This window comes from Dipodomys spectabilis, unplaced genomic scaffold (assembly GCF_019054845.1).
Source record: "Dipodomys spectabilis isolate Male_0828 unplaced genomic scaffold, ASM1905484v1 ptg000227l, whole genome shotgun sequence".
In the NCBI taxonomy this organism is placed as follows: Eukaryota; Metazoa; Chordata; class Mammalia; order Rodentia; family Heteromyidae; genus Dipodomys; species Dipodomys spectabilis.
The window spans coordinates 5740440-5755054 of NW_024870904.1; the positions used below are offsets into that span (position 1 = coordinate 5740440).

General features: G+C 46.2%; 1 protein-coding gene across 1 annotated transcript; it reads left to right on the forward strand.

Moving 5' to 3' along the window:
- The first annotated feature begins 6410 nt into the window (after nt 1-6410).
- Nucleotides 6411-6967, forward strand: LOC122123342 (60S ribosomal protein L29-like). Its single transcript, XM_042697689.1, has one exon. The coding sequence runs from the start codon at nt 6446-6448 to the stop codon at nt 6965-6967; it is 522 nt and encodes a 173-aa protein (XP_042553623.1). The 5' UTR covers nt 6411-6445.
- Nucleotides 6968-14615: the final 7648 nt, after the last annotated feature.

Here is a 14615-nt window from a genome sequence, read left to right on the forward strand (position 1 = left end):
GAATCGAACCCAGGGCCTCAGGCATGCAAGGCAAGCGCTCTAGACCACTGAGCCACCTTCCCAGCCCTGGGGTGAAGAAGTTAAGGCTTACAGCATCCAGGCTATTAAGTTCAAGACCGAAGCCAACACGTGGGTGCGTGCCTGTGTACACGCTCACACACACACACACACACACACACACACACACAATGTCAATAGATAAATGCACATTATTGGTTTTAATAGTACTTAATATTGTGTGTAAACATACTATAACTTATTGTACCAATCCTTTATTGATGGTTATTTAAACAGCGTCTAATATTCTACTATAAACAATGGCATGATAACATCTTTCATTTTTAAAAGTTAGTTCTATGGGGATGAAGCCAGGGTCAAACAAGGTGAAGTATTAAAATTTGTCATGTTTCCAAACTGCTGCCCAGGCAGGTTTGACTCATTCCTACTCCCCATAACCACCAAAAGCAGTGTAAAGTGCCTGTGTCCCCCGTACTGGGGGTTATCATTCTTAATTTCTATCAGTCCAATAGGTAGAGAACTGAGGTTGAAAGCATGGCTCAGTTGGTAGAACATTAGCCAATGAGCAAAAACAGCTGGTACTACATTTGCGTCCCAGTCTCGGACTTAAAGAAAAGAAAGGAAAAGAAATAACAACTAAATAGGCAACTATTTCAAACCACATGCATTGGCTCATCCTTGTAATCCAAGCTACTTAGAAAGGCTGAGATAAGGAGGATGAAAGTTTTATGCTTACTTGGGGAAAAAAAAACCTGACTGTGGTTGTATACATCTATCATTCCAGTGATGACAGGAAGTGTAAATAGTATCATAATCCAGGATCACCCAGGCAAAAAACAATATCCTATCGCAAAAATTATATATATATATATATACAATGTATAATGTATGTTATATAATATGTATTATACATTTTATCTTTATGTATATGATAACATATATATCACGTTATATTACATAGTATTGTTTTTACATATGCATGTATATATATGTGTGTTATATATATAACCATATATATGTGTGTATATATATATATATATATTTATATATAGTTGGCTCCTGGCTACCATTTTATCATAAGTATGAGCTGCCTAGATACTCAGGTGGATAAGATCTGAGGATTGAGCTTCAAAGTCAGCCCAGGCAGGAAAGTCTGCAATTCATATCTCTAGTTATCCAGTAAAAAGCCAGAAATCTAGGCATGGCTCAAGTTGTAGAGTAACAGCTGACAATCTTTTTTAAAAAAAGCCCAGCAAAAGGATGAAGACCTAAATTCAAGTCTCAGTACAAAAAAAAAAGGGGGGGGGAGGGCTGGGAAGGTGGCTCAGTGGTAGAGCACTTGCCTTGCATGCTCGAGGCCCTGGGTTCGATTCCTCAGCACCACATAAGCAAAAAGCTGGAAGTGGCACTGTGGCTCAAGTGGTAGAGTGCTAGCCTTGAGCTGAAGAGCTGAGGGACAGTGCCCAGGCCCAGAGTTCAGGCCCCATGACCGGACCCAAAAAAAAAAAAGGAGCCAGGTGCTGGTGGCTGAGATCTGAGAATCATGGTGCAAAGCAAGAAAGTCCATAAGACTCTTTTCTCCAATTAACCACCAGAAAACCAGAAATAGTACTGTGGCTCAAATTGGTAGAGTGCTAGACTGGAACAAATAAGAGTTCAGGTCAAGCCCCAGGCCCCAAGTTCAAGCCCCACGATTAACAAAAAGAAAAAAGTGCCGGGCGCTGGTGGCTCACGCCTGTAATCCTAGCTACTCAGGAGGCTGAGATCTGAGGATCGCGGTTCAAAGCCAGCCCGGGCAGGAGAGACCGTGAGACTCCTATCTCCAATAAACCACCAGAAAACCGGAAGTGGCGCTGTAGCTCAAGTGGTAGAGCGCTTGCCTTGAGCTGAAGAGCTGAGGGACAGCGCCCAGGCCCAGAGTTCAGGCCCCACCACCGACAAAAAAAAAAAAAAGAAAAAAAAAGAAAAAAAGTAAAAAATAAAAAAAAAGGAGCTGGGAAGGTGGCTCAGTAGTAGAGCGCTTGCCTTGCATGCATGAGGCCCTGGGTTCGATTCCTCAGCACCATATAAGCAAAAAGAAAAAAGCCGGAAGTGGTGCTCAAGTGGTAGAGTGCTAGCCTTGAGCTGAAGAGCTGAGGGACAGTGCCCAGGCCCAGAGTTCAGGCCCCACAACCGGACCCAAAAATAAAAATAAATAAATAAATATTAAAAAGGGGGGGGGAACCTGATTACAGAGGACAAGGAAGCATGCAATCTGTGAATGAAAATGGCCTACTCCAGGGTGGAGCCTCTCACATCATGACAAATGTTTTCATCTAGCTTGTGTTTCTTTCAGGCTCAGTTCACCACTTTGTGCTGAGAAAGTGAAATAATACCTAGACAAATATTAGTGCAATGGGTAGACCTAATAAGAAATGTGTCCTGACCCGCAGGACTTCAGCCAGGGCAGTGAACCTAAGCGAGAAGGAATGAAGGGACAAGAGACACGAAGAAGGACAGCAAGACAAGGATTCTGATCAAGCTGCCAATTTTTATTTTTCACACAAGGGTATTTATATGCTTGGACTTAGGGCATGGTGCAAAGGTGGTTGTTAGTAGATTTAGGGCGGGGGTGAAAAGGTGGTCTTTAGTAGCTGCAGGGTGTTTACTTTAAGGCGTGGTGAAAAGGTGGGATTCTGTAAACTCAGGCTCAGGTTGTTCCAGTGAGATAGTTAAGCCTATCAAGTTTGAGAGACTTAACTTTTGGCTCCCAACAGAAATGATGGTCCTAGGACTTGATCTCAGAGCCTGGGTGCTGTCCCTAAGCTTCTTTTGCTCAAGGCTAGCACTCTACCACTTGAGCCACAGCACCACTTCTGGCTTTTTGATGACTAATTGGAGAGAAGAGTCACAGACTTTCCTGCCCGGGCTGGCTTTGAACTTCAATACTCAGATCTCAGCCTCCTAAGTAGCTAGGATTACAGACATGAGCGTGCCTCTGGTGTGTGTGTGTGTGTGTGTGTGTGTGTGTGTGTGTGTGTGTGTGTGTGTGTGTGTGTATGTGAATATCCAATTTGTTAGTAAGTGACCACCAGGAGAGATGTTTCATTTCTGAATGTTCTTTGGCAAAAAAAAGTGGGTCAAGGCTGTGTGGTTGTGGCAAGAAGGCTTCCCAATACCTCTGAGAGACCCCTCCTCTGGTTATTCCCATATTCAAGGTGGGATTCCAATGTCTGTATTTCCTTTTCCTCTGAGCCTCAAGTTCTTCACCCACGAAACGAGTGCAAATAGGTATAAATACATTAGTTACCATCTCTGCAACAGTCCTTTGTGTGAAGACCAGTGCTGAATGATTTACATGTATTCTTATGTTTTAGTCACATAAACGTAGGGTGTAACTTCAGTTATTACCCAGAAGTTATTAAGCCAGAAGTGGAGCTATAGTTCAAGTAATAGAATGTTAGCCTGGAGTGGAAAAAGCTACGGGACAGTGTGCAGGTCCTAAGCTCAAGCCCCAATATTGAGGGGTGGGAGAGGGAGGGAGGAGGGAGTAAGGAGAGACGAGCCTAGAGGTGAAAGAATGAACAAATGAATAAAGGCATGCCTGGAATAGGTGCATTCTCACTTATGGCCACCAGATGGCAGCAAAGCCAGGCAGAATCGTCAGCCGTAGTTTAAATGAAAATTTATTCCAGAGAATTTTTTTTTGGCGGGGGGGGGGGGGGGGGGGGGGGGGGGGGGGGGGGGGGGGGGGGGGGGGGGGACAGTTAGCCAGAAGTTTGCATCATTATCCTAAGAATTTGAGTAAGTCTTATGTGATAAATGATTTGCAATAATTAGGTGAATTCTCATCATAACCCTATGAGATTTTTTTCTTTTTTTTTTCTTTTTCTTTTTTTTAAGATCTGAGACCTGGACTTGATACCTTGCTTATAGGCTGGCACTCTACTAACTGAGCCATGCCTCCAGATCCAATATTTGTCATTTCTAATTTACAAAGGAGGACACTGAGACAGGGTTGTCACTTCCCAGTAACAGAAGAATGTGACATGAGTTAAGTTAAACACCTGGCATGACTGTTTCCAAAACTTTTCTATGCTGATGTAATGAGATGTGTGCACACACACATTGCTATGTTGTTTGTATTGAGTTGGTTCATGTGTGTGTGCATGCACCTCCAGAGACCACTCCCATTGATATTAGTGTTTTGAAAGTTCTGATCATATTACTCTGGAAGTGTGTTTTTTTAACCTTCCTGTGATGCTCAGAAACACTAGCATGAGATCATTTTTTTGCATCTATATAATATTCCCCAACATGGTTAAACTACAAAATACCTAGTTAATCAATATTTTGTGTATAACTATTTGAATTACTTTCAATCCTGTGCTTTTACCAAAATAGGAAAAAAAAAAATGCTTCCAAAGACTGGAATTGGCTTAAGTGGTAGAATGCCTGCTTAGTCAGTACAAGACCCTGAAATCAATCACAGAGCCACCAAAAATGCTTACAAAATATCCATGAACACATGGATGTTAGCCTTTCTTCTTTCTTTCTTTCAAGTCCTGGGGCTTGAACTCAGGGCCCAGGTACTGTCCCTGAGCTTCTTTTGCTGAAGGCTAGCACTCTACCACTTGAGCAACAGCACCATTTCTGGCTTTTTCTGTTTATGTGGTACTGAGGAGTTGAACCCAGGGCTTCATGCATGCTAGGCAAGCATCCTACCACTAAGCCACATTCCCAGCCCTATTTTAGGCTTTCTATTAGTGAAGTTCCCTTAGTTGTGGAGTTACCTGTGGTTTTATAATAAAGAAGCTGAACCAGGGGCTGGTAGTGCATGGCTGCAATCATAGCTACTCAGGAGGCTGAGAGCTGAGGATCTCTGTTCAATGACAGCCCAGGAAGTTAAGTCCATGACACTTATTTCCAATTAATGGCAAAATGCCAAAAAAAGGAACTGTGGCTCAAATGGTAGAGCTCTAGCCTTGAGCAAAAAAGCTAAGGGGCAGAGTTCAGGCCCTGGGTTCAAACCCTAGTACTGGCACACAAAAAAGAGAGAAAGGGGAAAAAACAGAAGGAAAAAGAAAAAAGGAATGGAGGGAGGGAAGGAGGGAGAGAGGGAGGGACTGAAGAAGGAAAGGAAGGAAGAAAGAAGGAAATCAGCTGCTTGTGGATCATACATGTAATCGTAGCTACTCAGGAGGCTGAGAGTTGAGGATTACAATTCAAAGCCAGGCTGGGCAGGAAAGCCTGTAAAATTCTTATCTCCAATTAACTCCAATTAGTCACCAAAAAGCCAGAAGCAGAGCAGTAGCTCAAGTAGTGGAGCACTAGCTTTATGCAAAAGAAGCTCAGGGACAGTGCCCAGGCCCCGAGTTCAAGCTTCAGGACTGGCATCAAAGGAAAGAAAGATAGAAAGAGAAAGAAGGAGAGGACGGGAGGAAGGAAAGAAGTTATTTGATAACACTAATAGTAAAGCTAGCTACCTTCAAATGAACAAGAGCTTAACACTTGCTCACAGGCGAGCAGTCAGGATCCAAAGAGCCACTGGGGACAGATAAGAAATGACAGCAGATTCCTTTGAGGCCAACACAGCAGCTGAGGGCTCTGTGTGCGTCTGAGGTTCCAGTACTGAAAAGCCAGCATTGTAACAGACTCCAATGACACCTCCCGCCATCACACCCAGACTAGAAGCCCCAAAATGATTCTCATGGTTCCATTACCTGAGGATGAGTGGGGCAGGGTGAGGAACAGTGTCGATGAGGGAAAGGGAGCCAAGCGTGGGAAACAATTGCAAGGAAAGTCGAAGAGGATGTAGAATATAGAAATCCCTAGAAATAATAGAAGGTCCCCACATTGGGTCCTTTCCACCCACCTGACACTGTGTCATGAATGCATAAGCCCATCCATTGCTCTCTGCCCTTTTTTACAGATAGGGAAACTGAGGCAGTACAAGAATGTCATGGTCTAAAACAAACTATGGAAGCCAGGCACTAGTGGCTCACACCTATAATCCTTACTCAGGAAGCTAAGGCCTAAGGAACATGGTTCACAGTTATCTGGGCAAGAAAGTCCCTGAGACTCTTGAATCCAATTAATTGCCCAAAAAAAGCCAGAAGTGAAGCTGTGGTTCAAGTGGTTCAAGTGGTTCAAGAAGCTCAGGGACAGTACCCAGGCTCTGAGTTCAAGACCTACAACCCACACACAAAACAAAACAGAAAACAATGTAACTGGGTACCAGTACCTCACACCTGTAATCCTAGCTTACTCCAGAGGCAGAAATCTGAGGATCACAGTTTGAAGCCAGCCCAAGAGAAGAAAATTCCTCGAGTTTATTTCCAATGAACCAGCAGAAAATCACAAGTGGAAATATGGTTTAAAGGGTAGAATGCCACTCTTCCTTTTCGGGTTCCAGGCATCTCGGCTCCCGCCGGGTAGCGGGTCAGACATGGCTAAATCCAAGAACCACACCACACACAACCAGTCGCGGAAATGGCACAGAAATGGTATCAAGAAACCCAGATCCCAAAGATACGAATCTCTGAAGGGGGTGGACCCCAAGTTCCTGAGGAATATGCGTTTTGCCAAGAAGCACAACAAGAAGGGCTTTAAGAAGATGCAGGTGAACAATGCCAAGGCCTTGAGCGCGCGGGCCGAGACCATCAAGACCCTGGTAAAACCCAAAGCAGTGAGCAACAAACGCAAGCTCCAGCGGCTCACCTATATCGCCCACCCCAAGCTGGGCAAGCGCTTTCAGGCCTACATTGCCAAGGGGCGCAGGCTCACCACCCTAGAGGTCAGGGTGCAGGCCCAGGCCCAGGCCCAGGCTCAGGCTAAGGCCAAGGCCAAGGCACAAGCCAAGACCCAGGCTTCAGTCACTACTCCAGCTCAGGCCCAGGCTGCAGCTCCTAAGGGTGCCCAGGCTCCAGCCTCCAAACGTGCCCAGGGCCCTGAGAAGGCCCCACAATGAAGACCTCTTATTTGTTTTTGTTTTGGGGCCAGGTCGTGGGGCCTGAACTCTGGGCCTGGGCGCTGTCCCTCAGCTCTTCAGCTCAAGGCAAGCGCTCTACCACTTGAGCCACAGCACCACTTCTGGCTTTTTTTCTTTTTGCTTATGTGGTGCTGAGGAATCAAACCCAGGGCCTCAGGAATGCAAGGCAAGCACTCTACCACTGAGCCAACTTCCCAGCCCCAAGAAGACCAGTCTGCCAGCATGAGGATGGATGGACTACTGTGGCTCCCTGGCCGCCATCTTCAGGGTGGGCCGGTGGCCTCCACTGTTTCTACCAATAAACCTGAGACAGGATCTGGTTAAAAAAAAAGGGGTGGGTGGTAGAATGCCAATCTTGAATGGAAAAACCTAAGCAAGAGCATAATGCCTGAGCTCAAGCCCTAGTACCAGCACCCACCTTCCCCCCCCCCAAAAAAAAAGGATAGTAGAGCAGAATGGGGAGAGGGTGGAGGAAGGAAACCAGGACTACAGGGTGCTCCTAACCTACAGATAATGAGGAGCAGAAAGCCCCTAGGAGAAGCCCAAAGGTGTTTGGTGGGGTCCAGCAGTAGAGCTGACCAGAGATTTAACCAGTGAGATCTAGAAGAGTGATGTTCTCATTCACACACTCCAGGGGTAGTGGCCCCGTTTCCCCCCCCTCCCCCCACCCCCCCTCATACTTTATCTGCCTGCTGGAGACACAGCTGGTCACGCTCAGCAACTCAGGCCTCCATAGCAGACAGCTTCTGGACTTTAGACACGTAAACAAGCCTTGACTTGGCCTGAGGTGGACCTGTCCTGCCCTGCCTGGGAAACACGATGGGGAGGGTCTTGCAGACCTGTGTGTGCTTCAGCAGGCATGTATGCAGTTGGTGCTCAAGGTCAGGGAGCAGAAACTAGCCTCTGCCAAGACACTTGTAGTTAGGTAGGGGACTGAGGATGTCTGATCCACCCATCCTACTGTCTGTCTGCCTGTTTGTCCACTGGAGCTTCTTAGGGATGATATCCTTCCTATAAGAGGACTAGGTTGGGCCGGGCTCTGGTGGTTCACTCCTGTAAAACTAGCTACTCAGGAGGCTAAAATCAGAAGATCGTGGTTCGAAACCAGCCTAGACAGGAAAGTCTATCAGATGCTTTAACCACCAGAAAAGCCAGAAGTAGAGCTGTGGGGAAAGTAGAAAAGCATTAGCATTGAGCAAAAAAGCTCAGAGACAGGCCCTGAGTTCAAGCGTGAGGACCAGCCCTAAATAAAAAAATAAAAGAGTAGGTTGAAATCAGTAAATGCAATATGAACTTAGGACCAGAGAGGGACATATGGTGGGCACAGAGCACACAGCCAAGGCCAACAAGCAGAGACTGTGATCTTCAGAGGTCTCTGTGTCCAGGTCTGCAATGGCCCCAACTACATGGCCTTCCTGCCACAGACACTGTCTACTATGCTTCTGGAAGTTTCCCACCCACTCTGCTGGAAGCTTCTTATCTTGGGTGGCCAAGGCGGCTGCTGACTGCTAGGAAAGCCCTTACCCTCCCTGGAAGGGGAACCAGATCAAGGAACCTCAGAGCCTGCTAGAGCCTGATAGAGATTGCTGATTTGGGGGGCCTTTATCAGCTGGGCTAGGGGCTCTTGCCAGGCACCCAGCCCTGTGGGGTAAGGGAGCAGGGAGAGTTGGGTCCTAGGTCCTGAGTGGAGAAGATATAGCACACAACCTTTTCTGGCTTGTTTTGGGGGTTTTTGTCAGTCCTGAGGTTTGAACTCAGGGCCTGGGCACTGTCCTGGTGTGACTTTGAGTGACAGCTCTACTTCTAGTTCTGGGTTTTTTTATGATTCTTTTTTTTTTTTTTTTGTCGGTCATGGGGCTTGAACTCTGGGCCTGAGTGCTGTCCCTCAGCTCTTCAGCTCAAGGCTAGCGCTCTACCACTTGAGCCACAGCGCCACTTCCAGCTTTTTTCTTTTTGCTTATGTGGTGCTGGGGAATCGAACCCAGGGCCTCATGCATTGCAAGGCAAGCGCTCTACCACTGAGCCACCTTCCCAGCCCCTCTGGGTTTTTTTAAACTGGTTAATTGGAGATAAGAGTCTCATGGACTTTCCTGCCCAGGTTAGCTTTGAACCATGATCCTCAGATCGCAGCCTCCTGTGTAGCTAGGATTATGGGCATGAACTACCAGTGTCCCACATGGTTTGTTTGTTTGTTTGGTTCTCTGTTTTTGTTCGGTGCTGGTCCTTGGCATTGTCTTTAGCTAAGTTTTTTTTTTTTGTTTTTTTGTTTTTTTGCTCAAGGCTGGTATGGTGCTCTACCATTTGAGCCACACCTCCACTTCTGGTTTTATTTCCCAAGCTAGTTTTAAACTGCAATCTTCAGACCTCAGGCTCCTTAAGTAGTTAGGATTATAGATGTGAGCTATAGGCACCCAGCCCTCTTCTGGTTTTACATCTGTCCATTCCCTTCAGTATACGTGCATGGCTTTCTCTGAATGCAGTGTTTACTCAGGCTGGTACAAGCATTTGGAACTGAGCAGGACAAACAGTAGGGAAAGGGAAAGCACCTCTGAATCCCTTTCCTGGCAGAAGAATGTCCAGGCCAGTTTGGGACCTTAGCTCTGGAATTTTAGTTTCTACACCTAACCTAGTCTTTTTTTTTTTTTTTTTTTTGCCAGTCCTGGGGCTTGAACTCAGGGCCTGGACACTGTCCGTGAGCTGCTTTTGCTCAAGACTCTACCACTTGAGCCCCAGTGCCATTTCCATCTTTTTCTGTTTATGTGGTACTTTGGAATCAAACCCAGGGCTTCATAAATGCTAGACAAGCACTCTAACACCAAGCCACATTCCCAGCCCATAGTCAAATATTTAATGAAGTGGATCATAGCATGCAGAACAGTGTGGTTACTCAGAGCAAGTCCCAGTCACAGATTTCTTCATTGCATACCAGTCACAACTTAATCCTCCTGATCCTCAGTTTTCTCAGCTCTGAAAACTCACATGTGATGCAAAGGTTCACACCTGCAATCTTAGCTACGGAGAAGGTTGAGATCCAAAGATGATAGTTCGAAGCCAGGCTAGACAGGAAAGTCTGTGAGACGCATATCTCCAATTAACCACAACAAGCAGGAAGTAAGGCTGTGGCTCAAAGTGGTAGAGGGCTAGCCTTGAGCATAAAGGTTCAGGGACAGTGCCAAGACACTGAGTTCAACCTAGAATGAGCTGTAGCTCCAAGTAATAGAACACCAATCTTGAAAGGGAAAAAAAAAATCTTAGTGACAGTGCCCAGGCCCTGAGTTCAGGCCCCAGTACAGAGAGAGAGAGAGACAGAGAGAGAGGAGGTACCTCCCTGCCAAAAAGCAAAACAAAAACTAAACCTGGCACTAATTCCACATTAGTGCTTAGAGAGGTACCCCCTCCTCTTGACAAATTGAGAGCTTTTCCTGGGAGGGAAGAGGGAAATGCATTTTTTTTTTTGGTCCAGTCGTGGGGCCTGAACTCTGGGCCTGGGCGCTGTCCCTCAGCTCTTCAGCTCAAGGCTAGCACTCTACCACTTGAGCCACAGTGCCACTTCAGGCTTTTTTCTTTTTGCTTATGTGGTGCTGAGGAATCGAACCCATGGCCTCATGCATACAAGGCAAATGCTCTACCACTGAGCCACCTTCTCAGTCCCTGCATTTGTTTTTTTTAATTTTGATTTATTTTTGTGCTAGTAGTGGGGCTTGAACTCAGGGACTCATACTCACTTGGCTCCTCCTCTCTTGCTCAAGATTGGCACTCTACCACTGAGCCATAGCCTCACTTCCCATTTTTTGTGGTTAATTGGAGGTTAAGAGTCTTTCAGACGTTCCTGCCAAGGCTGGCTTATGAACCATGATCCTCAGATATCAGCCTCCTGAGTAGCTAGGAAAAAAGACCATGAACTACCAGTTCCCAACCATCATTTGCTTTTCTAATTAACTATTGGAGTGTAATTTGCATGCAATAAAACATACCCATTTTAAGAGTACATTTTAATGAATTTCCAAAAAAAACGTATGCAGTTATGGAACCCAGGAGCTCTTATACTCCATACTCCATATAGAGAGAGAAAGAGAAAGAAAGCAGTAAGCTGTTGAGGTATCTTCTATCCTGGGATCCTCTTTCCCCCTCTCCCTCCCCAGACATTCTCCTTCTTCTATTCATTGCTACTACTCTCATCGCTGACATAATCATCAAGAACATGCAAGATTTTAACTTTTTACTTTTTGTGACAGTCCTAAGGCTTGAACTCAGGGTACTGTCCCTGAGTTTTTTTGCTCAAAGCTAGCATTCTACCACTTGAGCCATAGTGCCATTACAGTTTTTTGGTGGTTAATTAGTGATGAGACTCTCACACACTTTCCTGCCTGGACTGGCTTTGAGTCACGATCCTCAGATCTCAGCCTCCTGAGTAGCTAGGATTACAGGCATGAGCCACCAGTGCCCAGTTCCCTGAGTTTCTTTGCTCAAAGTCAGTGTCCTACCACTTGGGCAGAAGCTGTACCACAGGAGCCATGCTCCAGACCCTGGGGGAGATATTTTTTCTGAAGAACCTCTCTTGCTGGGCACTGGTGGCTCATGTCTGTAATCCTAGCTACTTAGGAGACTGAGATATGAGGATCATGGTTCAAACTCAGCCGAAAGGAAAGTCCGAGATACACTTTAAAAATGTTTTTTATTGTAAAGATGCTGTACAGAGGAGTTAGTTACATGAGTAAGGCAATGAGTACATTTCTTGTCAAGCATTGTTACCCCTTCCCTTATTGTTCTCCTACTATCCTTCCCCTCCCCCACTCCCCTTACTCCTCCCACCCCCCCCAACCCCCGAAGTTGTAAAGTTCATTTCCAATATACTGTCTTGTGGTATCATTGTTGCAATGGGTCATCCTGTGTCCTTGTTTCAGCATTTTGTTATTCCCCTTCCCCTCTCCAAATTGGACAAATGGCTCCTGTGGTAGAACTTCTGCTTTGCAACCTCAAGACAGTGAGTTCAAGCTCTAGTACCACATACAAAAAAAGAAGAAAATAAAGAAAAATATAATTTTATATTTATCAGATGCTAGTGTCTGTAATCCATACTTCCTTCCTTCCTCCTTCCCTCCTTCCCTCCCTCCCTCTTTTTTCTTTCTTTCTTTTTTCTCTCTTTCTTTCTGTCTTTCTTTCCTTCTTTCTTTTTCCTTCTTTCTTTCTTTCCTTCTTTCTTTCCTTTTTTTCTTTCTTTTGCCAGTCCTGGAGCTTGAATTCAGGGCCTGACCACTATCCCTGAGCTCTTTTGCTTAAGGCTAGTGCTCTACTACTTTGAGTCACAGCTCTACTTCTGATTTTTTGGTGGTTAATTGGAGATAAAGTGAAATGAACCCCAAGATATGGACACAAGAGGTCTTTGTCATTGTTTTTAATTACCATGTCATTTTTTTGTTTCCTTTGTATGTTCTTCCCCCTATGATATATTCCCTGTTGTCACTCTATTTGATTTTTGTACCCTTCATCTGAGGATCATAGCTCAAAGCTAGCCTGGGCAGGAAAGTCCAAGAGACTCTTTATGGCCAATAAACCACCGAAAAGTTGAAAGTGGAGCTGTGGCTTAAGGACAGTACCCAGGCCCTAAGTTCAAGTCCCAGGACCAGCATAAAAGGAAAAAAAGAGATGTGGGCATCTTCTGGGTTACTGCCTTTCTCTACATGGGCCTCCCTGCCTGTCCCTCAAAGATACCCTGGGGACCTGGGCAGTTCTTAAGGCCAAGCTGCTCCCATCAGCCAGCCACAGGAGCGGCAAGGACTGAAGACCTCTGGGCCAGCCTTATAAGACAGGGGACACAAGGCCACACAAATGGCAGCCCACACCAGAAGCCACTGGTCTGCTCTAAATCCAGATTGACAGGCAAAGGCCAGGAGCATTAGTGGAGACTGAATATCATATCATATAGTGTGTGGGTTCTCTAAGAGAACTACAGCCTAGAATTCTGAGTAGAGAAAAAAAACCCAGAGACTTACACTCGGGATAAGTGGAGCACTAGCTCCCCTGAAAAGCTCAAGAACCGAGCCCAGGCCCTGAGTTCAAGCATCAGGACCAACACACACACACACACACACACACACACACACACACACACACACACACACACACAGACAAGAAAAGCGATTGAGAGGAATAAAAAAAAAAGGAAGAAAGAGAAGGGAGAAAAAAGGAGGGAAGAGAGAAAGGAAAGCGGGAGGGAGGAAAAGAAAGAGAGAGAGAAAGACTTATTAAGGAGGCAAGTTCTCAGCTGTAGGGGTATCTGGAAATGTCTAGAGACATTTTTCAGGTCTGCAGAAAAGAAGACGTTAACTGTTGTGCATAGCACAGGATAGCACCCATAACCCTGAATTTTTTGGGTCCAAAACATCACGAGTTGGCTGGGAGGCCATGGAGCTTCTAGAATCTAAAGCACCCTTGCCAGTTGTGTGTCCATGATCAGGCCCGTGTTTCCTCCTCCTGTAGCTTCTCCTGCTTCAAAGTACCTGTGAAGTGCTTCCGGAAGCAGTCACACATTCCTATCATTGTTGCTAAGCAGCGAGGAAGACGCGTGCTATGCAGAAGAGCACTAACAAGGTAGGCCCAGAAGAAGAAAGAAAAGAGGGGAGGGGGAGGAGGAGGAGGAGGGGAAAGAAAGAAGGAAGGGAGGGAGGGAGGGAGGGAGGGAGGGAGGGAGGGAAGGAGAAGATCAAGAGCTAAGCAGGGTGGAGACTGTAATGAGCTACTTTCACATTCCAAGGCCTTCCTTGGCTTGCTCAGCCTGCAGTTCTGTACCTGGCCTCTCACGGCTCTAGATGCTTCCGCATGAGGCTCACTTTTTCCTTCCCCACAGTCCCCACCCCCCAGAATCTCCACTTCATAGGATCCTCCACCTTGACCAGCCCAATCCTTAAGAAATCTGTGGGATGAAATAAACTATGCACTTGTGGGCAATGATAGGAGAGGGAAAGAAATAAAAGGGATGATGTTATCCAAAAAGAATTGTACTCATACAGAGCACCTGTAATCCTAGCTACTCAGGAGGCTGAGATCTGAGGATTGAGGTTCAAAGCCAGCCCAGGGAAAAACGTCCCCGCAAGACTCTTATCTCGCTGGGCGCCAGTGGCTCATGCCTGTAATCCTAGCTACTCAGGAGGCTGAGATCTGAGGATCACGATTCAAAGCCAGCCCAGGTAGTGGGGTCTGAATTCTGGGCCTGGGCACTGTCCCTCAGCTCTTCAGCTCAAGGCTAGTGCTCTACCACTTGAGCCACAGTGCCACTTCCAGCTTTTTCTGCTATGTGGTGCTGAGGAATCAAACCCAGGGCCTCATGCATGCAAGGCAAGCACTTTACCACTGAGCCACCTTCCCAGCCCTTGTGAAACTCTTATCTCCAATAAATCACCAGAAAACTGGAAGTGGCGTTATAGCTCAAGTGGTAAAGCGCTAGCCTTGAGCTGAAGAGCTGAGGCCCAGAGTTTAAGCCCCACAACTTACCCACCCCCCCCCAAAAATGACTCATCTCTAATTAATCACTCAAAAACCCAAAAGTGGATCTGTGGCTCAAGTGGCAGAGCGCTACCTTTGAGCACAAAGAGGCTCAGGGACAGCACCCAGTCTCTGTTCAAGTCCT

Excerpts from the sequence above, each read along its gene's own strand:
- LOC122123342 (XM_042697689.1), top strand. The coding sequence starts at position 6,446 with ATGGCTAAATCCAAGAACCACACCACACACAACCAGTCGCGGAAATGG.